At 38.5% G+C, this 26716-nt stretch overlaps 1 protein-coding gene across 2 annotated transcripts in view; it reads left to right on the top strand.

The window, feature by feature from the left end:
• Positions 1-15526, top strand: part of NRP1 (neuropilin 1) — a 136080-nt gene extending 120554 nt beyond the window's left edge. For both annotated transcript variants that reach the window (XM_019741706.3, XM_019741705.3), the window contains exons 13-17: positions 3444-3581; positions 7552-7823; positions 8305-8401; positions 10546-10596; positions 12684-15526. In XM_019741706.3, coding sequence (XP_019597265.3) covers positions 3444-3581; positions 7552-7823; positions 8305-8401; positions 10546-10596; positions 12684-12973 — 848 coding nt within the window. In that variant the 3' untranslated portion in view covers positions 12974-15526. The remainder of the gene's footprint in view (positions 1-3443; positions 3582-7551; positions 7824-8304; positions 8402-10545; positions 10597-12683) is intronic.
• Positions 15527-26716: the final 11190 nt, after the last annotated feature.

Here is a 26716-nt window from a genome sequence, read left to right as displayed (position 1 = left end):
TAAAAGCCTATGAGTTCTCCTCCAGGAATTGACAAGAACTCTGCATTTTATTTTATTTTATTTTAATTTTTTCATTTTAATAACATTTTACTTAACCCAGTATATCCAACCTATTATCATTTCAACATGTAGTCAATGTAAAAAAATTAATAATGAGATATTTTACAGTATTTTTTCACACTAATCCTTCAAAATTTTAGATTCACTTATAGTCCATTTCAATTTGGACCCATCACATTTCAAGTGCTGAGCAGCCGCATTTGGCTTGTGACTGTCATCTTAGACAGTGTGGGACCAGCATTTAATTAGGCTTAATGAAGTTGTTTCATTTCTGAAGAGTAGAAAACATGGCAGGAAGCTAGTTTCTTGTAGCGTATAAGCGGGAGGAAAAAACATGTCCTAGACTTGGGTTCGTTTCGTCGGTCATCCATCAGGTATGTATTGAGCACCTACTTTGTGCCAAGTGCTGTGGTCTTGGCACTACAACCAACTCATACAATGAGTTGGAGAACCCTGCATTTTAGATCCAGCTCCCCCTGGTGAAGCCTCTTACCCTCTGAGGATCTTCAAACATTCCTAGAGCAGCTCAGAGCAGATTCATAAGCTATGATTACATGGGCCTTGTTTGAACTGCAAGTCCAGTCTATGAGTAAGCGAGTTAACACACTCAATGGAAGTTTTGAAATCCAGATTTCAAAAAATTAAATTAAAAATGAAATCCTTGTGCATATATGGTGCTGATGCTTCAACTGCGGGCAAGATAAGTTCCACAGGCACAGCTGGTGCTTGCTCACAGCGGCTATAAATTTGTTTTAAGTTCAGAATATTGTTTCCTTCTATTTTTAAGAGTCAAGAAGGAATTCAGCCAGATTATTCCCAATGAATTTAATAAGAATTGTGCAGCTACAGGGCTTCGGTAATATTTTGAAGATTTAAAGGTCAATAGCCCTATATACTTATTTCATTTGTCCATTTGCTTTTTTCTCTTCTCAACTTTTATTTTACCTCTTCTTCTGTCCTTCTCTCTTTCTCTGTTTTTTTTTTTCTTTTTCCTTCCTATAAATGTTTATGTGTATTTGTGTGTTTAATGACCTTTCTAGCCAGGCTTGAATTTTCAACATTGAGGTACTCTCTCTCTACACCCCTCACCCATAAAATGCATAGATTTTTTTTTTAATTTTATTTTAAATAAACAACATTGCCAAAAATAAGTTTTATAATCCAGACAAGAAGTAAAAGAGTAGTAAAATATACAAAGTGAGAGCAGTTCGCCTTGTTAGATTCATATAAATGGAAAGAACTTTGGAAGATAAAAGCAAACTGCCATTCACTGCAACAGAAAGAGTGCCTAAATCATTCTTTCAGGCAAAGCTGCCCCATGCCCTGGTGATTACAGAAATATCCAAGTTCATCTATTTTATGACATCACCAGAATATTAGCCAAAATAATGGATGATGTAGTTTTCTGTACTATACAGTAAATTTAAGGTATCAACAAGGTAAATATAACCAGACGTGTGTGCTGTAATGGCTTACTGCCCTCCTGTATCTGCATATTTTATAAACTACATTTAAGGAAAAAACCCAAAAGCACACACACATTAAGATTTTCCAATATTAACATTTTCTAACATGAGACTATGCAACAATACATTCCTGAATCATGGGCGTTGACATCCAAGGCTGTTGAACCATTGAGCCACTGTTCAGTTGACTTTACTTCATCTGCATAATTCGATCTTGCTGCACAAGTGTGGTAAATGTTGGAATTTCACGGTTATGAGAGACTAGACATGAAATATAACTCTCCAGTGACACTGTGGCTGTGAAGTATAGCCCTTTTGCCCTAATTGAAAGCGTTCACATTACGCACATCACAGGGCTTACTAGTTTATTTTCTCACATTGGCCTTGTGCACTATTTGGGAGGTCACATTGTCATTGGAAGGGAGAATCCATCCTTCTCGGTTCTGACAATTCATATGGTACATTTCTTCCAAAATTTTACATTAGCATTTGAAAAGAGTTCCTTGGAAACTAAAAAGGCAAACTAAATCATTTTTACCTATTCAATAAATCTTTCCATTAAAATTCCTTTTGCCATCCTTAAAGTGGCAGAGGGACAATGGAGTCCAGGCTCAGAGGAGAAAACAAGGAATTTTTTATTAAACGCTTGGACAAAGTTAAAGAAAAGATCATAACAAGACATGCTCTCAGCCTGTTATATGTTGTACCCTAATACAGCATATAATACCACACTTTCCTTATCGTACACAGGGATGGTTTTGAGACATTTTGAAGTTCCATCAGCAAGTCGCCCTAGGCACCTTTCTATTTCAATGCTGCCATCTTGTGGACTGCCTAAACTCAATGAAAAGCAATGACCCTCCCACCCTTCATTAGAGAAAACAGATGCTTTTGTGTTTCATTTTTTTACATAGGAGTGGGAGTGAGACTGACAGAAGCATGAGCATCTCATCTTTAGGAATATTTTTACTGTTAGCTTACATTTACCAAAAAAATTCCAAGTATCAGTGATTTCATTTTTTCCATACTTCAAGCTCAAGTACTTTCAAAAAGAGGGTGGAGTAAAAAAATAGAGATTAAAAAGTCTACAGCCAAGCAGCACTTTGGAGAACACACAAGAGAAATCATTCCTGAGAATCCATTCATTCTTTCCTTTCAGATCCCAAAGAAAGTGTTTTTAAACATTAAAAAAATTAAAATGGGTGGCTATTTAAATGTGCTTTGGTTTTACATGACCTTGCATTAAGGCTTAAGTGGGGTGAACAATTTATATGCAAATTTTAAAATTCACTGAAAAAGCAGAAACTACACTTAAAATAAATTGACCTGATATAAAGCACAGAAGAAAAAACAATAATCTTAAGAAATGCTTCAGAGATCTGACATTAAAGACCCAAAGCATAAACTGTTATGGTGAGAATACAGATAAGCCCCAGGACGAGGCATTCAGCTGTCACATTTCTAGACTTTTTAGGTTCCCAGGTTGATTTCTAACTAAGATTTTCTTAATTGGTGGATATTCAATTTATATAATCCATCCTCAAGAACAGAGTATTTTTCATATTAAATACTATGGAAATAGGGAGAATGCTACAGATAAAATATACATGGTTTGGAAAGTAACCTTCCTGGAAATTTTATAATAAAACCAACTTGGCAGGCACTCCATAATCTTTTTATAAAGCTGGGTTAAAAAAAAAAAAATTACTAAACGGGATTTTGCAAACATTTTGACATCTCCATACATCTTTTGAGTTTCCTGGTAATCCTGGATTTTGTGGCTTTCCCAGAATTTTCAAACAGACATTAAGTTATATAAATTGTGCATTCCATGAACGAATTAAGGGCCTTTTTGACCTAAATGATTAAATTTGTCTTTTTCTGCTTGTCTCTATGTTTCCTTTCCACCCACTGAAGAGTTTCCAACATATGGTTTTAACTGTGAATTTGGCTGGGGTTCTCACAAGACGTTCTGTCACTGGGAACATGACAACCAAGTGCAACTCAAGTGGAGTGTGTTGACCAGCAAAACAGGACCTATCCAGGATCACACAGGTAACGCAGAGTTCACTGTGGCCTCATTTCTTTGAATTAGAGGTGTAACTGTGGAGGGTTTCCGAGATGTGAGAATTTAGGCGGTTAGAAAATGCTGCAGAGCATTTACTCATGCCTTTATTTTCTGGAATTAACCAAAATCTCTTTCCTAGTAGAGATATCCTTAGGCCAATAGGTAGAAAATGCTGATTAAATTTGGCAACTGATTGGCCTCCCTGAGAAATAGCCAACTGGGCAAAGATATGTGAATTAATACCTGTTTTATACTTTTTCTGAGCTTTTTTAACGAAAAAATTCAACATATTCTAAAGTAGAAAAGAAATAGTAAAACAAAACCTACATGTGTATGCCCCAACTGCAACAATTATCAAATCATAGGACTCTTACTTTATCTCTCTCATCCCTGACACTGGACTATTTTGAAGCAAGTTCAGACATATATTATGTTATCTCATTTATTTACAGCTAATCAAACAAAAAGTGAGCTTAATACTTACTCTCTCTGTGATGGTGGATAAGGGTGGGAGGGCATTCTTATTCCTTTGGGAAAGATTTTAAATCTAAGCGGGTAGAAACCTCACTATACTCCAGCTCACAAACCACCACACCTTCTGTCTTACTTTCCCTATAAGATTAATTAGTTAAGGAGGGATGGGTTGGGGGAGAGAGGGAACTGACAGCCACTCCAGTGAACTCATCTATCCACTGCCATCTTGTTTTCTTCCTAGTCATTTCATCTTGAGGTATGGTGTAAATAACCAGCGGTGTCCTGCAAAAACACACATACATCCTCTCTCTCTCTCTCTCTCTCTCTCTCTCTCTCTCTCTCTCTCTCTCTCTCTCTCTTGCTCTCTCTCTCTCTCTCACACACACACACGGAACACCCAACCCACAAACATCTACCCTACTCATCAATGCTCACAGAACTGCTTACTCACGTAGTAGTTTCCCAAAGATACCCCAGAGGGGCCCTTGGCATTGCTGAGAAATCTCATTGAGCAAAGTTCCCCTCAATGCTTGTGCTTTGGGCAAATGGGTCGGTGGGCCAGTGAATGGGCAGAGGGTACTTCATGCCTTTCCTATATTGTTGTTCACTTTTCCCCCAGTAAATATAACTATTAAGTAGGTTGAATAGGCCTCCTTCCCCCACAGCCTAGCTCCTTCCCTAATGAGAATGACAGGGAAATTGGGTAAAATTGGACTCCTTCAATTCTGAGACACTTTCTATTGAATCTTAAGACAAGCAGGTTTAGAAAACTTAAAATACTTTGACTGTAAATGGCACTGTACATATAAATGGCATCAAATTAACCAAATGCAATTAGCTGGAATGAAGGCAGTAATGGTGGAAAAATTGATGCAAAGTGGAGCAAAATGGCTCAGTCGGATCTGACATTCAAAGGAGGTTAAAAGCTATGTTACCAAGAGACAAAAGCTAAAAGGCTTGCAGAAGTAAAGTGCTAATTGAGAAAATGAAGACAGAGTTCCTGACCCAGAACTGTGATAAAACCCCTGAAAGGAAAAATATTAGTGCTTTATGTGTTGAATATAAGAAAAGGAAGGCTTGTCTTAGATTAACAGCTGATAAATATGATTCCTTCAGAAGGGTTTGTCTTTTTTGTTCTCCCAGACACCCATATTTACTTGGCTGTAGTGCCAGGCCTGCCCTAACTAGAAAGAGCCTCCCACTGCACTAGAAACACAATCATTTGCCAAGAGATGCGTGAGCCTGACATCTGAAAGGCAGGAACTTATTAGCATGAAAACGATCTAGATGAAAAGAGCCCTACACAGCACGCATGCACACAGACAACATTAGATAGTGTGCAGCACTTTGCAAATCATACATGAAGATTTTTATTTTTTAATTAACACTACCTAGGTACAATATCCTGTTGCCCAATTTTGAATGTATTTAAAGGAATCCCTCTTGGTTTAATGCGACTTCTGAGAATGAAGCAAGGTATCTCCTCCCAGAGGATTCATGAAGCCCCGCGTGTTCCCATGTTTACTGAGCACGTGTTATTTGAGTAGCCTGTTACACGGCAGATGCTGTGTGGGGCACTGGAGAGACACCTATCAAGGAGCGTGGCCCTCCCTTTCAGGAGCTCACAGTCTGGTTGTGGGTGGTAAACAACCACAGTGCAGTGGAATGAGGGTACCCAGTGGCGATCATCAGTGGTGAAAGGTAACACAAGAGGGGTCAGAGAGAGCAGTCCTTTCTCAGAGACAGTGTAAGCTCGGCTTGAGTAGGGAATGATGTGCAGATGTGAAGAAGAGGACGCTGTGTTTCAGTGGATTGCCAGTGGTGTGGTTTGGACAGATTCCTGTGTGAAGCAGTTAGATGTGTGGCAGGGGAGGTGCGGCCTTGTGTGCTACATGCAGAAGTGTGGACGGGCTGAAGACAGTGAGGAGCCAGTGAAATGTTTGAAGCAGAAAAATGACATGAGCCAATTTTTCAAAGTCCACAATAGCAGCAGGGCTGCAGCCAGGACAGATTTCAGACTTCCTCCGTCTACCCATGTCCAGTCTTCTTCTTTCTACCAAGTTATTCTCTGACGTGCTTAAATAAACTTCATGGGCTAATAAATGCATTTCCTCTCTGCAGAGCTCCAACTTCAGTCTTTCTCCATAAGATTGGCAGTGGTGGGGGCAGGCAGAGGCAAGATGGGTGCATTGTTTACCTCCGTCTTAGTGGAGTGATCCACTACTCATCTCAGTGAAACGGTGTTGTCACTCACACAGGTGACTTCCACTTGGTCAATTAGTAGGATAAGGCAAACCCCAGGAGTGTCTGAGTATCTGAGGGTCACAGAGGACCCTCCACAAACACAGAGAGCGTCAAACATATTGCTGGAGCTCTGATTTCTATTTCCACCCTCCTTTTATTATTCTACCCGTTGGTTTCATTAAGCATGTTTTGGTGTGATCGCATATAAGCAGCCAGGTGAGGGTAGAAAGCTGCCCGCTGGACGCTGTTGACACAGGCGAGCAGATACAAGGATGTACCCACATATGCACAGTGAAAAATTATGTCACAAATACACAAGTCTCCAGGACAGCCAGCAAAACAGCCCACTGTCCACTGAGGTCTGAGCATCAGATTCACATTTACATCAGGTGAGGCATAGAGTAGGTGATTTCTGTGTGCAGAGCAAACAGTGAAACATGAATTGTGTGTTTAGACCAGGTGGTAGCAGGAGGAAATGTTCCCACTGGGAGTAATTAAAAGCAAAGCCAAGAGTAAGTCCTCACAGTTCTGCAAGTGTCTGTGTTGTCAAAATGCCATGTTTTAATAAGCCTCAAAAATGCAACCTTGCCTCTCTGTGAACCAGAAGCCTCCATCACACAGGAGCGGGAACACAAGTGAGATTCAAGCTTTCAGGTTTATTTCAGGAATTTATAAGCTGTTAAAATAAACTAGTGAAAAATAATCTGAATTTGGAAAAGGAAATCACTAGATTATTTGGAAAAACTGCAGCTTTAGTATTATCAAGCTGTTATAGTGACCAAAGCATCATCAACCAGAAGTCCTGTGGTCAAACGACAAATAAGAATACATCTAAATTATTCTGTTTAATGTCTGTGTTCACACAGGTGCTGCTGAAGCAATCTTAAAGTTGCATGAAAATAGGTCTGCCCTCTGCTTTCAGTCTGCTTGCAACAGTGCAAAGGCTGACTTAGTCACAGCCCGGGTCCCTATGACGATGCATTCCCAATGAGTGGTGTCTGACGTAGTGCTGCTTTGCAGTCTTCCTCCAATCACATGTCCATTCACAGAAGCTTAGAGCTGAGCTCTGGGTACCAAAGAGACTACCCAACAACTGCACACCACTCCCTTTCCACTCCAGGTTTGGGTTCTTGGTGCTCAGCCCAGAAGAGAAGGCTTGAGTCGGGGAACTTGAAAGAAAAGAGATAAAGGAGTCATAAATTTGGCCACTCTCCCTGACAGTTGTTTTTGTCGCAGCAGGTGATGGCAACTTCATCTACTCCCAAGCTGATGAAAACCAGAAGGGCAAAGTGGCTCGCCTGGTGAGCCCTGTGGTTTATTCCCAGAACTCTGCCCATTGCATGACCTTCTGGTATCACATGTCTGGTTCCCACGTGGGCACACTGAGGGTCAAACTGCGCTACCAGAAGCCAGAGGAGTATGACCAGCTGGTCTGGATGGCCATTGGACACCAAGGAGACCACTGGAAGGAAGGGCGTGTCCTGCTCCACAAATCTCTGAAACTTTACCAGGTAAACCCCTTCCCTAAGGTGGTCAGGGCAGCTGCTTCGGGGACACTGAGGTCGTATTTTGAAGGTTATCAAATGAGATGCTGGAATCACCCCAGAAATTATTTCAGGGGTTTCCTGAACATGAGATATTGCTGCAATGATGATAATCTCAGTAGTGCATTTCCATCTCCTAGATTACAGGAATAGAACCAGTTTGCTAAGATAAAGGGAAATGCTACTTTTAATCTATTTCTGTTAGTCTCAACGATCATTCCTTTTATTTGCTTTTTCCAGTTTTAAATTTTGTATCATAAAAAGAGAGTGTGAGGAGTTTTATGCCATCACCAAGGCAGTTAATAAGGATCGATGAGCAAAGCATGTGCTTATGCTAAATCTCATGCATTTAATTTACGTGCCATAGCTTGAGCTGAACAAGCATTTGTAAACACTGTTATTTGGGACTGAACATTTAAGTACTGTGAAAATGATCTCATTTTGATAGGTGATTTTTGAGGGCGAAATCGGAAAAGGAAACCTTGGCGGGATTGCAGTGGATGACATTAGTATTAATAACCACATTTCACAAGAGGACTGTGCAAGTAAGTACAAGTGCTGTAGACACCTATGAAGCACTTGCCCAGGGCATGTCTCTTTCCGTGGGCTGGTCTTTGTCTTGCTCATTTAGACCTAGAACTTCAATGTGGGCTGTGAGCACACCATATGAAATGTATATTCTGGTGCAACAGGGCAAAAATCAGGTCAGTTTATCTTTAGTTACCCCATTATCTAACCTAGTTCATTTAGAATGTCTGGTTGGTACCTACAAAACCGCACTATGATGTGGAACCCAAACATCATACATAGCAAAGAAGAAAATCTCCGTCTACAGACTCTATACACCATGCCAAAACAATTTGATGGAAAGTAGAAAACTCAGACATCTGGATAATTCCAAAAATCTGAGTGCATAAACAAAACAGCAGGCCTTTGAAAATTTTGATCACAGTGAATTTAATTAAGATTACATTTTAATGAACCATAGAAGCCATAATTCTGTGCTTTATTACAAATAAGTAAATATTTCTGTCTCTGAAAATAGTTGAAATGATTCAAAAGGATAAATGAAATTTAGAAACTTTGCCTAGTATTTCAGAGTTTATGGTGTTTATCGGTCTGGTGTGTATGGATAAAAGTCTGACATAGAAAGCCAATTCATATTGTCTAGTTCTTGATATATAATTATGAATAGCATCATTAATGGCAATGTAATAGCACAGTAATTAGTCTTGAGTTCCATTTGCTACACTTAAACTTTGTTATATATTATTATGTAATAGGATGTTAATTGTAACCAACTCGAATAAGCTGATTGGGTGAATTTAAGACAAAGGAGGCCTACTGGCTATAATGGATTTTTGGTCATTTCAGCAATTTACAAGGCATTTACTATGCAATATATTAAATATACATAATCCCTAAAGTGGCAATAATTTGGTAGGGTTGATTAAAGAAATTGGGGGGGATAAAAAAGCTGTGAATAAAAATCGCTTTTGTGTACTATGTAAGGAAATCTATTTAATGTCTTACTAGTTAGCAAATCTTCACAGAAAATGATGAGGCTTAATATTTCAGTTGCAACTACTTTACAAATGACCCACATCCAAGTTGCATTGCTGTCAAATGATGTATTTCATGTAGCTAGCTACATCGTGCATGGTAATACCATCGCTCTCCTATTCCAAGATGAGAGTGATGATGGTTATGTTTTTGGAATGTAGAGCTAACTCCACAAACTAAAACAAACAAATAAATTCTATTCAGTTCAGCAAGTTATAACTGACAACCTACCATATGCAAAGCAGCATCCAGTGCTCCAGTGAACATATGGAGAGCTAAGACAATTCTATGAGCCTTTTTCTTTTCATATGTCTGGTCTACTTAGCTGTGGTTGTCACTAGGCACAGTTCTCAAAAAGTCGCAACTAAACTACCATTAAAACACTTAATGTTGCAGTGCCATTAAAAAGATGTCTAAAGTAATTATATAATTAGTCATCAAATATGTATTTTCAAATATTCAGCCATGGATGCTATAAGATTATCAACTAGTTATTAATTATTCATACATTAATTCAACAATTATTTATTGAGGCACCTATCATGTTCCAGACACTGTTCTTTTGAGTACAATAAACAAAGTACTCAAAAGCCCCTTCCTTCTACTCAGAACCATAGAGGATGCCAGACTCCACTTTTTCCAGAGATTTTTTTCTTTTTCTCTTTTTTTTTTTTTTTTGTAAGGCATGGGACACAGTTGCTGGCATACTATTTGGGAAATCAAACTAACACTCATCAAACTTAGGAAGCTGTTATCTACAAAAGCACAGTCTGGTAGCCATATGAACAACCCCACTTCTGTTTCCTATTTTCACCAGATTTCCCCCACACTCCAGACGTGAAAACCATTTCTCTCTACCCTTCTCTTCTAAAACAACTCACTCTGCTATCAGCAGAGATACCTGGATTTAGATGTGACACCAACTTAATAGTCACTGAACACCACCTTAATATTGCTTTACAGTTACATGGTGCGGGCGATTGCACTAACTCAGTTGAGCATTTGGTGTGTGTGTGTGTGTGTGTGTGTGTGTGTGTGTGTGTGTGTGTTAGGGTTTATGTAGTTTGTATGTATTATATTTTGTTGGCAGTTCAAATATCTCTTTCAATTTTGTTTGACTTATCAGGACCAGCAGACCTGGATAAAAAGAACACAGAAAATAAAATTGATGAAACAGGTAAATTTGTCTTCCTGACCAACATTAAAAAAAAAAATTCTGTGGCTTTCATTATATTTATAAAGAAACTTTCTGGAACTCTAATATACTAGTATATCTAAGTGGTGCAAATAAAATACATCCTTGCCCATGATACTGTGGAGTAGACTGTTGTCACACAGGGCCCTCTCCTAAGCTGCCCTGAAGACTTGGGGACCCTCTATGACAGATCTGACCTGTGTACATGGTTGAGGCCAGGGGAAGGGCACCAGCCCTAACCCTTCCCTCCCTGAGCTGGAAGAGAACTTAGAGGATAATCAAGTAACCCATCTCATTTTATAACTATGGAAACAGAAAACTAGTGAAGGCTATGACTTACCAAAGACCTACAATGATTTTCACACAGTAATTTGAAAACAACCCAAATGTTTATGTCTGGTTGATTTCCAGATACGGTCTTTAAAGGACTGGAGCCCAGTGTCTGTGGTAATGTGTTGAATTTGGTCCATCTGTTCCCATCCTCCTCTACAGGAACCCTAGTTTTGTGATAATGATGATGAGGAGGAGGAGGATTTATTGAGGAGCTGGTATGTTCCGAGCACCTTATATACATTATCTTTTCTAATCCGCACAGCTGCTCTCTGGGGTATAATTATTCCCATTTTCAGATGATGAGACTGAAATTCAGAGCAGTGACTTCTCTTAAGTAGCATAGCTAACTCAGTGGTAGCCTTAGACTTGCTTGAAAATGTGTTTTCTTTGAACACTGTTTTGTGATCAAATTGAAGACATTTGATCAGAATTAGGCCTTGTCTGACATTATTTTATTCCCAGAAGTTTCCTCACCTCCAGGCTAGCAGCTGTGGGGTGTCGGACAGTTGCTCCACTGTTACTCTCAGCTGCTCCCGCAGCTCTGCACCCTGTTCAGAAGCATTAGCGTCTATTGCTATTAGCAATGTGGTCTTACTATAGCCAGATTTGGACTTGATAGAAACAGATGAGTATGGCGCTATACTATGCTGTTAGTAATATTTACACGTGGATCATTTAGCTTAGTTACATAGCCCGCCTAGAGGTTGTTTCAAAACAATGTTTCATCAAGGGAGAGAATATTAATATGCCCCCATGGCTTGTTTGCCCCTGTTTAGGGACTTGCAGCTCATATTTTTAGTTTTCGTTGATTGGAATCTTTGTTGATCAGAACACCACTAAGTAAACACCGTGCACATTACACATTAATATTTTAGTCTCGTTTCTAGTACCAGGTAATTAGGCTCAAAGCTCCCATGTTCATAATTTCTCACGTTCCACTCTAAAGAAAACATTTCCCCAGTGCAGGGCAGTGTGACTGTCTCCAGTGAAACCACCAGGGTAAAGATGCTGGTTATTCAATGTGTTCTATTAAGCACAACACAGACACGGTCTGCAGACTGGAGCCAGCACCCTTCTAAATGGCAGCAGCAAGCATTCCCGTGGTCTGAAAGATCTCTTTTTGTTGAGTGAAATCACTGTAGACTTGGGGGGAAACTTGCTTGACTTGAAGATTTTACATTTGGAAGAACAAACACGTGTTAAAACCACACCAGATACTGGACACAGAACCCCATGGAAGGGCAGCCTGGAAGGATTCCTCGTGCCTGCTTGAGGATTGGACAAAGACAGGAAAGAGTTAAATCCCCTGCCACACAAATGTGTGACTGAGCATTTTGCAAAGTTCAGTGACTGCATATCTGGCCAAGGACTAACAACATAGATTACAATCTAGCACAGATGGCAGGCTGCATGAAATCTGAATTAGATTAGAACATAAACCTCACTGTTTACCCAGAATCAGTTGTTTCCATGTGCTAAGCTAGCTGTCACAGCGCCCCAGTATCCTCTCCTCCCACATCTCAATTCCCAGCAATGAGTGAAACACAAACCTGGGTGTCTCCCATCCATGGAGGAGCCAAGCCCCACTTCAGAAATCCCCCGCAGGCTTCTGGGGAGAGGAGAGACAAAACGAGCCTGTGATTTTCTCCTTTTTCTTTCCCTTTTCTCTATTTTTCTGTCTACTTCCATCTGGTATGTTGGCAGTGCTCATACAGCCAATTTGTTTTTCTGCACAGGGAGCACCCCAGGATACGAGGACACGGGAGAAGGTGACGAGAACATCTCCAGGAAGCCAGGCAACGTGCTGAAGACCTTGGACCCCATCCTCATCACCATCATAGCCATGAGTGCGCTGGGTGTCCTCCTGGGTGCTGTCTGTGGGGTTGTCCTGTATTGTGCCTGTTGGCACAATGGGATGTCAGAAAGAAACTTATCTGCCCTGGAGAACTATAACTTTGAACTTGTGGATGGTGTGAAGTTGAAAAAAGACAAACTGAACACACAGAGTACTTACTCCGAGGCATGAAGGCAGACAGATGAAAAGTCGAGTCAGAGAACTGAGGTGGAAGGACGTAACTTGAGTGTGTTGATCTTCTTTCACTGTACAGGCTGGAAAATGCGTTGATGACGCTGAGCCAGGCTTTTCTCAGGAGCTTCAATGAGTATGGCCGACAGACAGGAACAAGTTAGCTGTGTTAACAATCGGAATCATGTACAGTCAGCTTTTTTCCGTTGGTTTAATTTGAATAATCAAATGCTGGTGTTGAGACCAAGTATGATTGACTTCATAATTCGTTTTGACTCCCCTTCCCCTTCTCTCTCCTCTTTTATGGATTCTTTTCGGAAACTGTGCAAAATCCAAGATGCTGGCACCAAGTGTATTCAGTGTGGCCCTTTAGACGGACATGCTACCTGTAGCCCAGTGCCCATAGTATATGAGAATAACTGCATTTCAGTGGACTCCTGAAGCCGTACCTGTGTATAATTGCCCGCGTCGTGCATAGGCAACGAAGGAGTAGGATGTTTTATTTTTAAGTACTGTAGCCTCAGTACCAGTATAGTGTGTCAGCTCTGTTTACGAAGCAATACCGTCAAATTTTCTTGATGTTTTCCAGTGTTGTACTAAACCTCGTGCTTGTGAACTCCATACAAAAAAACTGTGCCATCACCAAACACTGCTGGCAACTGGCTGTCCTGTCGACAACCGCATCGAAAAATCCTTGGCACTGGCTAGTCCATGTCCTCTCAAGTGCCTTTTTGTTTGTACTGGTTCACATTATGTTACATTAACGACCTGCTCTGTTTCTCACTGGTGAAAGCCCTACTCTTTCATCAAACCCTGGTGGCCCACTGACTAAGAAGAAAGTATATTTTAGTGTGAGACGTCAGCCCCCGGGAAGGCAAGGGCTCTGAAGATTTGGCAACGTGGCTTAATTGTTCTGCTTTTTCCATAGTTCGAGTTCATGTCTCTTGATCCTTTTGTATAAAGCTGCAATATTCTCTCCTCTTGTTCTTTCATATGGAATGTATTTTCAAATGTAAACTCTTTCTCTCCTATCTCTCTGTCTTTTTCTCTCTTAGAATTTAAGCATTTGCCATTGTCCAGAAAAGAAATTTGCAGCTTTAACCTGCTGGTAATGGCAAATAATTTTACTAGACTTTATGTTTAAAAATAAATAAGGGAAATTTCTAACTCTGCCCTCCAAAGTCTAACTTTGGTTTTCTGGTTAACTGGTTAAAGTGACAGTATCTTTTTTCCTTAAGCCATTTGTCTGTCTATTCCAATCAAAATGACCTTTGACAGAAATATTTGCATTTAATAGAAATAGTGATAAGTTGAGAGAAGAAATAATATGAATTGGCTTTCAAGTGAGACCCAAAGGAAGGACTGAATACAATTCTCCAAATATCCCAAAACATGAGTTTTTACATCCAAATATGCAAAAATGACCCATGAGAACCTTCTTGTTTTGGTACAGGGTCAGACAAAGGAAGTGGAAGAAAGAACAGTTAATTTAAGAAAGCGACTATAAATCCTGGTGCCTGGTGGTAAAGTGTTTTCAGATAAGAGGGTGGGGGGAAAATGAGTAAAGTCAAAACAAATGTTTTTTAAAATCCATTCAGCAGAAACCTGAAAAACAGACTTGGATAAATGCTTCTAGAAACTTCCAATTGCTCACAAAGAAAAAGCCTGACTTGGGGCTGGGAACACCTAAGCCTCTAACAGCTCAGAGTAGTAAGCATCTTATCAGGCAGCATGTGAATTAATCCAAAGAAGCTTTGGTTATTTTCAATGTATTTGTGTCATGCCATGTTGTACATAAGACCTTTTAAATCTTCCTCCCTTCCTGCATTGCTATAGGTCTCACTCAAATATATTTGTGGGAGTCACATTTGCATCATGGACAAGACAGTCCATTCATCTTGGTTTAATTGGATTGAGAATGCCTTTTGTTTCCAGGAAACTATTGATCATTATGTAAGAATAGATTTTTGTCCACAGAGATATTCATTCAGTTGTTATAATCATAGCAGGACAAAAGCACTAAGACTTGATTTTATTTTAAGGCAATGGACTTAAAGTTGTCCTCAGCCAAGGAAAAATGATACTGAAACTTTAAATTTTAAAGTATCTTGCACTGATAAATATATTTAAAAATTATATGTTTATAAAGTTATTAATTTGTAAAGGCAGTGTTACAAAATGTTCAGTTTATATTGTTTTAGATTGTTTCGTAATTTTTAAAGGTGTAAAATAACATATTTTTTCTTTATTGAAATCTATAAAACTTTCTGTAGTAAAATGTTTTCATTTTACTGGTATATTATTGCTTCATGTTTTGTACCATCATAAAATTTTGTGCAAATTTTTTTTACAGAAATTTTTATTTTCTATGACAATATGACACTTGTAAATTGTTGTTTCAAAATGAACAGCGAAGCCTTAACTTTAAATGACATTTGTATTCTCAGACACTGAGTAGCATAAAAACCGCTTAGAACTGAACTGTAACTTAAATTCCAAACTATGACTACTACATTCCAAAGAAACAGTTGAATTAAACATTTTCATAAAATATCCCAAAACTGATGGCTTTTATTATATTAGCTTTGTTATTGTTAAAGAAATTGGTATTATTCCAGCATCAAATAACTTTCAAGGTTTTTCTAAGTTCTCTTTTAAAAATAATATCCTAATAAGGAGAGAAGATTAAGGAGACATTTCCTGCAGGTAGAAATATCAGCCCAAATTGGACACTTGCCAAGATAAGGAACAGAGTATTTGACCTTATAAATGGAAAATTTTCAACCTTAAATCTTGTGTCAAATGTTCTATATTCCATTAGGTAAAGTTTTGTTTTTTTAATGAAATTCACAAACACCTATTGGTAAGTGTTGTTCTTGTAAAAAAAATAGGTAATAAATCGGACGGTGTTTATGCTGTGTCTATCTGAAATTTAGGTGTAAGGCAATGTTGAGCATGGCATTACAACTGGCCATTTGTAATGCTTAGGAAAAATTCTATTTCATCTGGGACTAAATAATAGTAATAATAATCATTAATAATAATAATACCAATAATAAAGACAATAGAAGTATTGAGCCAAAGCATGCTGAATAGGACACTGTAGAAAGATTGTTCTGACGATATTGGCCTACCCTAATCCTCATATCCACAGACCAATAATTCTTTCTTTATCTTCCTTTAACTGTAGGAAAATTTATTTGGAAAGCATAGGAACTCCATGAGAGGTAGGATGCTCTGCACAGCTCTTCGCAGTAAATCAATATTCCCACTTTTCTCTGGACGCTTACACCTTTTGCACCTTCCAAGATTTAACAAGAATAGGACATGTTCCCTGCTGAGTGGGTTTTTAGGTCTCTCTGTTTAGAGAACAGAGCCAGAGATAGAGAGAGAGAGAGAGCCAGGTGATTACTTCACTGAACTTACATTTACGCTCATGGATGTTTCCAAAAAACATGATGCTTTGCAAGGAGTCTATGAGAATTAATCCAAAAATACTTTCTGAAAAATGCCACGGCCTTTGGTATAACATTACTTCTGTTTCATTGTTTGAGAAGATCTTAAATGTAGATGATTTTTACTCTTTTCTTATCCAAAGTAAGCTGCTAAGCTAGGCCTTTCTTACTGGGTTTAATGAGCTAAGTCACTGTACAGTATGTACTTGAATATTAAAATTGTAATACTCAATATATACCGAAAAAAGATGAATACAAGTCACGTTTGACTTCGCAATTATAAGACGTGCTCAAAGTCGTTAACATCAGAGTCCAGACACTTCTGATTATGGCGACCTGCTGCTTGAGCAACGGTGACGAAAGTGTCCACTTGTATACATATTTTGGCACTCCAGGTATGTCATGAGGATTGAAACATTTAACTTAAAACATGAAAATGATTTATTGTTCTGCCTCCTGTCCTCTGTGCTAACTTATTAATCACCGGATGGGCTGAATTGCACTATATCTTTTTGCAAATCAAATGGGCTTTGTAATATTCCATAATGTCTCTGCTTCCCAATGGTAATTATAGCTGTTGTGTTGCACTAAACAGCAGTTCTACCAAGAATTACATCTATTTTCCTAAACTACATCCACTAAAGGATCTTAAGCAGCTTTTCAACTTGGGGGTTCAGAAACCTGAGTGAAGAGAGCCTCAAATTGAGTAGAACCGAGCACCAAGAAGCATGTGAGACTAGGATAATTATCTTTTTTTAATATTACAAAGAAACATTGCAAGATGATACAGATGAGAAAGTCATATTATCCCACGCATGTCATTTCTCAGTCAGCAATATAGGCCCTATGAATTGATCCCATTATTTCAAGAGAGGAGTAAACCCCACCTCATGAGAATCTTCTAGAGTGATGGCAGTGTACTTATTTAACTTGAGAGCTTTAGCTATTTTCACAGCAGCTCTGTGTGGTAAGTTTTGTAATTATTCCACCTTATTAACGAGGAAACCAAGTTTTAGGGAGGTTGAGTGATGAGTTCAGGATGTATCGGGTCTCATCTCCCCCTCCAATACTCCTATCAGTCCATAGTCCTGCATTATCTTATAAGATGCTCACCTAGACCTTGCTACTCAAGGACCAGCAGCAGCAGCAACATCTGGACACCTGTTACAAATGCAGAGTCTGGGGCTGTACCCCAGACCTGCTGAGTCATCTTAACAAGCTCCCCAGATGACCTGTATTCCCATCCATTCTGTTTTGAGAAGCACCTTCACAGTCTGCAGTGACACTGAGCCAGGTGTGTGAGAATGTGCCTTGCTTCCAGTGGTGGTTTCTGGACACTCAAAGACAGGAAAACATCCCTGCAGGTTTCACAAAGCAATGTTCAGAAGAGTCTGAGCACAGTACAGCCTGGAGAACAGAAAGTAAAATTAGGAAATTGGAAATCTCACTCAGAAGCACTTTGTGGTCATTCTACTTGAGAATTTGTGAGGGGCCTAAACGTGGGCTTTTCTGAGAGGGAAGAAATAGAGTCGATGAAATATTTTGACGGATGAAAATTTTAAAGTGCCACAGAAGCATAGTTAATACTCTGTTCATCAACACAGTGCAGTCAGGGGAGGAAATGGAGGACTAGTTTGTGAAGAGCCAAATCTCTACTCAACAAAAGTTGCCTCCATCACACAGTTGAGTCCTTTCCATAGATGTTAAAATCCTGAGGGTAAAACTACACAAACGCTATTTAATCTTTCTTTGACGATTTCTAATCTTGTTCCTTAGGGTCCTTGTTATAAATGAATGAGAAACTATCAGATAATAGAGCTTTGTTGTCCAATAGTGTCTCCTGAGAGGGATTTTCTATATATTAATAGAAAGATTGTCTTGTTTCCACATCTAAATAGAACGGTACCCATGAAGATGTAGGAGTTCAATAAATGTTTAACATTCATAGCCAACACCCCGTTTTATCACTGTCCTGTTAATGGAGTTGGGAAGTCACTTGCTCTGGCAGAATGTTGGATTGGAAATGGACATGCTGTCCTGTGATAGTGCACCTGAGTCTCGCCTTTGTGTAGCTTTAATCGGATGACTTGCCAGGATGGAGAGCAGGTCCTGGGCCTCGTGATGCTCCTTTCTGTGATTTGGACATCTCCTCCACCCTTTCTTTTTTGACATGAGCTAATTCCACACCCTTTTTCAAAGCCCCATCATCATCTTGCAGAGATGTGCTGCTGGCAATGCTAACGACCTTGACGTAATCATGTCGGGAAGTTGTCCTCGTGTTTATTAGAGCTATCATTTCTCTAATTTTGTCCAACTTCTCCAAACTTTCAGTAATGATCCAATTGCTTCTTGACTTTGAATATATGATATATTTAAAGCGGATTCAATCATTTTTGTTAGATCTCTTGCCATGATTCCAACCCTCCATCTAAAAGGACATTATTTTTAGCATCTTAAAAATAATGTTCATGGATTACACTTAATTTTATACATGTTTAAGCCATCTACATTCCTATTAGTTGTAAGAAGAAATACCCTTTCTGTCATCCAAATAACAAATCATCCCTTTGATTTAGTTTCATCTATTTACTATTAAGTTTGGGCGGTTGCAGAGGTCCAGGGAGTGGCACCAGTTAGGCCATCTCCCTGCTCCCTAAGCACACAGGCTTCTGACATCACATGCATCTGCTTCAACTAATCACTGGGCACATTACTGAATCCACTCTACATAAACTTCTTAACTACTTATCAGATTTTCTGAATGCTTATTGTGTACCAAACTTTTACTAGATACTTCAATCAACCCTTAAAACAATCTTATGATTTGAGTTTACAAAACCTGAGGTTCAGAGGCTGAGAAATGAAATTAATGTCACACGATGAGTTAGTGACATTTCCAAGATTCAACCCCAGATCTGTCTAAGACATCCTAAATATTTCTCTACACTGCTGCCTTGGCGTGAAGGAAGGCTTTCCTATTACCAAATGTCAATTGTTATAATACTTTGGAATGTGTAGTACTATGATCTCACGTTACTCTTAGGCCAGGGAGTAGTCAGCTTAGGCTAGCCTATACTGTAGTAAGAAATAAACCCCCAAGTATTAGTGGCTTAACACGTTGCATACGGATCACGAGAATCTTCACGAGGGATTTAAGCCCCGCCGTACGCAACGTGTTAATACATAAAGGTGTATGTTTTACTTACACAGAGTAGACAGTGGGTCCATTAGCTCTGCAGGACAGCCCTATTCTAAGCAGTGAGTCAAGGATCCAGGCTGTTTCCCTCTTGCTGCAGTACCAACCAGAACAGCTGGCTTCTGGTCTCTGTGCAAGAGACTAGCCTCTAAGGTGTTGAAGCCTGGGATTAACATGTGGTCCCACTAAATTTGAAGGGTTCTGAGAAAAGTGGGGGACCACATGAATATTCAATAAGCGGTGGGTGTCTCTGCCACAATTTAACCAAGGGCCAAGCCACACGCCTGCTGCAGAAAGTAGATGAGATCATTCACTATGCCTGCTACCTAGGGAAATGAGGTGTCTCTCAGACTGGAAACCAATTATAAATGAAGGAAATAAATAACTTAGGGGGGAAGCAGGCAAATGAAATAAATGAGATGAGATGGCTCAGGTCAAAAATGAGGCTCCTGCATGTTGGATTGCGAAGAGAAGTGCTCCATGTGGAGGTGAGTCAGGAGAGATATGAGGAACATGGACTAAGGCCTACAGAATTATTTCAGTCTTTTGTGTCCAGACAGCAAGGATTTTAGGAAGCAGTATGTGAAAGGGGACAGGTTCTATGAGTCCTGGGAGCAAACCTTTATACTTCCCATATGCTCTGTGTGATTCTATTTGAATTTCCCTTCATGTTTCGTCATTTTGTATTTAGTCATTTTAGAACTCTTTAGTAATTTTTCAAGTCGTCATGCATCTCAGCTATCCAAATGACAAACAGCAGAAATGTTTGTGTCCATATGTGGCCAAAATATAAGAAAGGAAGGCAAACATTACCCAGAGCCCTATTTCTATCCATAGCAATCTCCTTCTCCACTCCTTATTTTATTTATTTCCATAGAAATTGTCACCTTTTACTATAGCACGTACTTTACTTATTTATTTTGCTATTCCTCTACACTAATAGAATGCAAATTCCATGAGGACAGTGATTTTTGTGTGTTTAGTTCACTGCAGTATCCACAGCACATAGAATAGTCCCTTGGCACTTGGCAAGTGCTAAATAAATACCTGTTGATTAAAGCAGCCATGGTGAGCAGCTGGAATAAGAGAACCTCAGTGGAAATGGGAAATGAGGAGACAAATATATGGGCAGGTTTAACCTACCAGGAGATTCTTCTTCTGGAACAAGAATGTGGAGGGTTAGTGTAACAAAATATTTCTGAAAAAAAAATTTCTGCCACATCCTGCTTGCTATGGAACTTCTCTATAACAAGATGGCATCTCCTCTAATACTTATCTCTTGGTTAAAGACAAGCAATCCTCCTGCCTAAATTTCTCTTTCTTATCTCTACCCAATAGCAACATTGTCACTATATAGAATTTATGAAGTGAGAATTCATCCATAATTTCATAGCAGCCCATCTCCCGTCAATTATGAGATAAACTTTCTAGATGCTTGGTTGAAAATGGCATATAAGTTTAGCTCTGTGGGATGCCAACCGTAGAGATAAATTTTGACAACACAACTGGGTCACCCACAGAATCAGTTAGCAAAGCAGATATCTTCCTGAGTGGTATTGCTTAAAGATTACAAAAAGATCTCCAAAAACCTAGTGTTGACCCTGCTGCTGATTCAAAAACATAGATTAAGCATAAACAAGTATTTTCCCTTCTAATGTTTTATTTTATATATATAAAATTATACTTTTAACGTGATTAAAATTGTTTTATACAACTACGTAAATAAGTATGATAGCAGAATGGAAAAGTTGAGGAAATACAGAAAGAGAGAAAATGAGTAAGATAGACTATGGGGGTTTTGAGTTAAAATAGAGAATAGTTTTAACTGCATTACATAAGTACAATGGAGAAAATTAAGCAAAGAGGGAGATAGGAAACACTGGAAAGGGGTTATAAATGGTAAAAGAGAAAAACAGTAATACAAAAAACTTTCCCTCTCCTGATAACTATGAAAATGAAATTAAAATAGCAAAAATAATCACCAAAAGCAACTAAAAAGGGTAATGACTACAACTTAGTTCAATAAACTTCAAAACATTAAACCCAACAAACAGAAAACTCTAGAGCAGCCAGGGGCAGCAGAGAGGTACAGCACAGCCTGGCTTCTCACCTGATTCAACCCCCACAGGGACACATGCAGGTGGGTCAAAGAAATCCCAAGGATACTCACTAATAGCATCAAATCTTATGTAAATTGAAAGAATGTTCTCATCTTTTTTCATTTTTTTTTTTTTTAATGAGGAGAAGTGGAAACTACTGGAAGCTTTTTGAGGAACTATATTTGTTTCCCCAAATGAAGGGAAAATATGTGGGAGGAGGAGAGGAGGGCATCATGAATTGGGTAAGCCATCTGAAGCCCAAGAGTACCCCATCCTGGAAGTGAGCTACATCCCACCATTAGGTGTCGGGAAACCTAGTGCATCATGGTCAACTGGTTCTCCAATTTCTTCCTTTAATAATGTAATTTCCATATTTCACCTGCACACATGACTTCCCAGAAGAAAGACTACATTTCCCAGCCCCGCTTTCTGCTAAGTGTGGCCATGTGACTATGTTCTAGCTAATCATATGGAAGAAGTGATGCTTGAAACCTCGGGTTCATATCTTTAAAAAAAAGAAAGAAAGAAAAGAAAAATGTCCTTTCCTTCTCCTTTTTCCCTTCACAATGACTGGATGTGGCTGTGCCACTAAGAGCTGAGTATCTCTGCAATGTGTAGACAGCTTGACAGACAATCAGATAGAGGAATTCAAAATACCTGACACTACAGAGCTGCCACCATATCTATGCTGCCGACCTTGACGCTTACATTCAAACAGCTACGGAAGAGAAATATAAATTTTTATTATATTTAAATCACTGCTTCTTTGGCCTTTGTAGCTAAATCAGTATCACATCCAATATCTGTTTTTATATTTAATTTAGAACATTTAACAAAATAAATAACTGAGCCCAGACACTCTAACAAAGACTGCACACCAACCAAGATGATCTTGCCTCCTTTCTTTCTCGTTTTCTCACTATAGGTCGGATATAGTGGGAAAAGAGTTAAGAATTACCCACTCTGTATCAGAGTAAACAGAAGGTCCAGGCTGAGTGGTCCGAGTATAAACAAGATAAAAGGAAGCATCTTGCCACCCGGCAAACAACAGAAAACACAAAAACACCATGGAAAAAAACAAGTAATGCAATCTAGAAGAAAACATAAATCAAGAAACAAAAGGGATTTACTCACAATTACTTGATGTTATATATAGAACATGAGTATAATAAACAAAAACTTATAATTAGAAAATAAAATAACAGGATATGATAGAAGTAGGACTTTCAAACATAAGACAAATTGAGGAACAAAATAGCATATTAAAGGTTTAATAAATAACTTAAGAAAAAGCAAAATAGTTTTGAAAATAGAATTACTAACATAAAAATAGTGTTTGAGATAATGTTTGATGATAGTGTTTGATGATAGTGTTTGATAACTACATATGAAAAAATGATACTAAAGCAATTTGATTAACACTAATATAAATGAGAAAATAAAAAACAACCCAACATAAAGATATTATGTATCCATAGTTTAGAGAAACGACCTAAGGAAAAGAAGATGTATTGAGAGAGAGATACAACACAAGAAAATTTCCTTGAAATAAAGAGAATACTGAATATGCTGGTTGAAAAGTGTACTGCGCTTTAGAAAAATGTGATAGAGAATTTTCAACACTGAGCTATATCCTAGTTAGGCTGTTGAACTACAAGAATACTAATGAATGTTTCAGACATCCAAGGAATAAAGGTAGATTACTGAGACAGAATGAAGAAAATCACTGTGGCCTCAGACTTTCCCAGACTAACATACAAGGCTCCATTCAAAACAATGGAGCAAAGTTCCAATGGAAAGAACATGTAACACCAAGAAATTCTGCCAATCCAGGATGTTACTCAAAAATAAGGGAAACAGGCAGACATTCTTAAAGACAAGAAAACCAAGGACTACAATACCTGTAAACAGCTATGAAAGAACTACCAGACATTCAAAATCAGACAATTCAGAGATGAATTGAAAATAAGGAAGCCAAGAAGAAAGAATGTAGTAAAAGGTAAAGCTACATGGGAATTAAATTAAATAAAAGTTACACTACAGAATGTGAATGCTATATATTTGAATAATGCAAAATTAACAATATATATCAGGATGTGGGGATAGTGAGGTGAGAGGAAGTGAGAGAATGCTAATGCCCTCTTCTTTCAGAGCTGGGATGCAGTCTACATTATTTTAGATTCAAACACCTGTTTGTTTTTTATAATAATTCTAACTCCTTAAAGTTTTCTCTAACTCTTTTAGAGACCTTTTAGTAACAAATATTACAATAGTAAAGAATCACTTTTTGAAGTTTGACGTTTTCTTTAATTTTCTTCCTGTTACCTTTAAGCAAAATTAAATTCAATAATTTTTATTATAATTGCATCTATAATATAATCCCATTTACATAAAAATTATATACCTATCCATACATGTATTAATCTATAATATATCTTTATGGTGGTACTAATAGAAATATTGAGTGCTATTTTTTAACCTGTATTTTTTCTGTGCTTTACAAAAATTACAGTAATAAAAGAAAGAAACTGGTATCTGAAGAAAAAAATTGATGTGCCAGGGCAATTTATTGAATGGTAACATGTGCTTCTTTTACTATTTTTCCTTTCCCCTCATTTGAAGCCAGATAGTCTGCTCTGTTATTCCTTGTCTACAGCATTTTTTGCTAGATATAGCAGCTAAAGTCAATTTTAGTTTTATAAAAACATCAATCCACTGAAAAATTAACATTAAATGTCTCATTGTGAGTGAGGAAAGGAAAAAGATTTGGGGGGCAAGGAATAATGGAATTGAAATTCACTCAGGTTGGGAATGGAAGAAAAGACTCTGGGTCCTACGTTTTCCACGCAGCACCTCAGAAGGGACGTAAGACCCCCACTGGCACAGGCATCACAGGCTGTGTAAAACTTCTCACACCTTGATATTGGGAACATCAGAGAATTTTAAAACAAAATTCAAATTAATATTGATTTTTTCTAAATAAAGAATAAATTGTATTTTAAAAACAACTAAAAGCATTCTTATAAGTTTAAACTCCATATGTCAGTCTCTTAAGTCATTTGTATTACTAAGAACATAAAGTATTAGCCAGTGAAAACGTTGGTAGTAATTGGTTATTCTCATGACCCTAGTTCTACCCACTATCACTGAAGGGAAGTGTGACTCTTAGAAGATGGAACATCAGGTCAAAAAGACATTGTGGGGAGGAAGGGGGCCCGGATTACAGTGTGTCGTCCAAGACAGGAGGAGGAAACAGCTCTGGAACAAGGCAACCTGGATACCTGAAGAAAGTATCAGGAAAGGAAAGAAAGATCCAACAAAATGGAAGATGTCAGGAAAACCAAAAACCAACCCATGTATTCATTTCTGAGTAGGTCCTGGTAGGAAGATGAGTTTTTTCAAACCAGGAGGTTGTCCATCCACACTGGGACCTCATGGTGAGTCAAAGTATTGGAACAGCTGGCACAAAATAGGAGCTGTGTGAGTTGAGAAATAAATGGGGAAGTGAATGATTGGAAATTCCATAATCCATAAGAGTGCAAGGTACTATGAAATGGGACCTGAATAGTCCTATTTGGCCAGCCGATGATTTGACATACTCGTATGTCAATCATAAGAAAGCAACAACTGCTTATAAAAATACCCAAATGTTAATGGCCTCCATAGCATCTCTGTTTTAGAAACCACCCTAGAAGTCATTCACTCGAGGCAGGACATGTGGGTCAGAATTAAGCGCCCTTGCTCAGGTCTGTCTCTCTGCTTGAGGGCCCAGAAATATCGCACCCACTTTCTACCAGTGTGCAATGGAGAGCCTGTGTCTGACAGACAGACCCTTTAGGATCTCACACAGGTCAAAAGAGGGCAGCACACCAGTCAGTTTCATTCCATTGTCAAATTCCTGGCAATATTTTAGGCTTTTAAGGTCATTTTAAAAATGGCATTGTTTCTTCTTCTGATAATGTTACCCCACAAAGTCATTCTAGTTTATCACTCCTCGTCGTAAGTTCCGGCATTTTACACACTTTTTAGCTTATGGGAATATACCAAAGACAAAGCAGTTTGCAGTGCAGCACCGGAGAAAAGGAGCTTTTTAAAAGAAAACATTATTCTTAGGTCCAATTTTCCCATCACGCTTAGAATTCCCTTTGAATTCAGTGAAAGCTCTCTGCGGAGTTGCCTAAACATAGAGCTGTGCCAACACCTAATGTGCCTGCTTACCTTGGGAGCCATTCCTCAGTCCCGAGGGGTGCAGGGAGATGGAGTGAATGTTTATAAAACACGGACTCACAGACAGTCATTTGCAAATGCAGGATATTCTCGTTATGAAATCACTAGGTAAAGTGCACCTCCTAATGCACAGCAGCCGATTCGTCAGGCCGCGCTGCATCACTTTAGGCCGATACTCTGAGCATATTCTACAAGGCACACGTCAGACAGTACCATTAAGCCCCTCTAACCCATTCTTGGCAGTAAAGTGGGCAGCAACCTTAAGTGCAAAAAGCAACAAGCACAATGATCTATTATTTAAATAAACTAGAGTGCTATAGATCTTAAAGAAATTCAAATGATTTCATCTCATTTCTGAAATAAATAAATGATTGTTAGATGAAGTAAAACAATGCAAAAGGTTCATATTAATATAATGACACTTCAGTCAATTCTGTCAATTCTCAGATCTAGTTGGCAATAAGTATTTTAAATAATCTGCATTGCACAAATCTTATTTCTAAATTCATGCACTTCTATTTGAGCAGTGGAGATAAATTTCTTTGTTAAATTTTGCATTAACTCTTCATAACTCATGCTAACTGGCAAACCAACACAGACTATTTTAAATCGATATATTCATATTTCCTCACACAAATGAAGGATGGAAACCAGAAACACATCAAGATGGAAAATGGAAACCAGAAATACATCAAGATAATTCAATGTAAGCTTGTACTTTGCATTCATTCTGATCGATAATATTCAAAACAGTGTTTTGTACAGT

The sequence above is a fragment of the Rhinolophus sinicus genome, chromosome 1, assembly GCF_057876585.1.
Source record: "Rhinolophus sinicus isolate RSI-liver-muscle chromosome 1, RSI-T2T, whole genome shotgun sequence".
Classification (NCBI taxonomy): Eukaryota; Metazoa; Chordata; class Mammalia; order Chiroptera; family Rhinolophidae; genus Rhinolophus; species Rhinolophus sinicus.
This window is presented reverse-complemented; position numbering and strand designations above follow the sequence as displayed.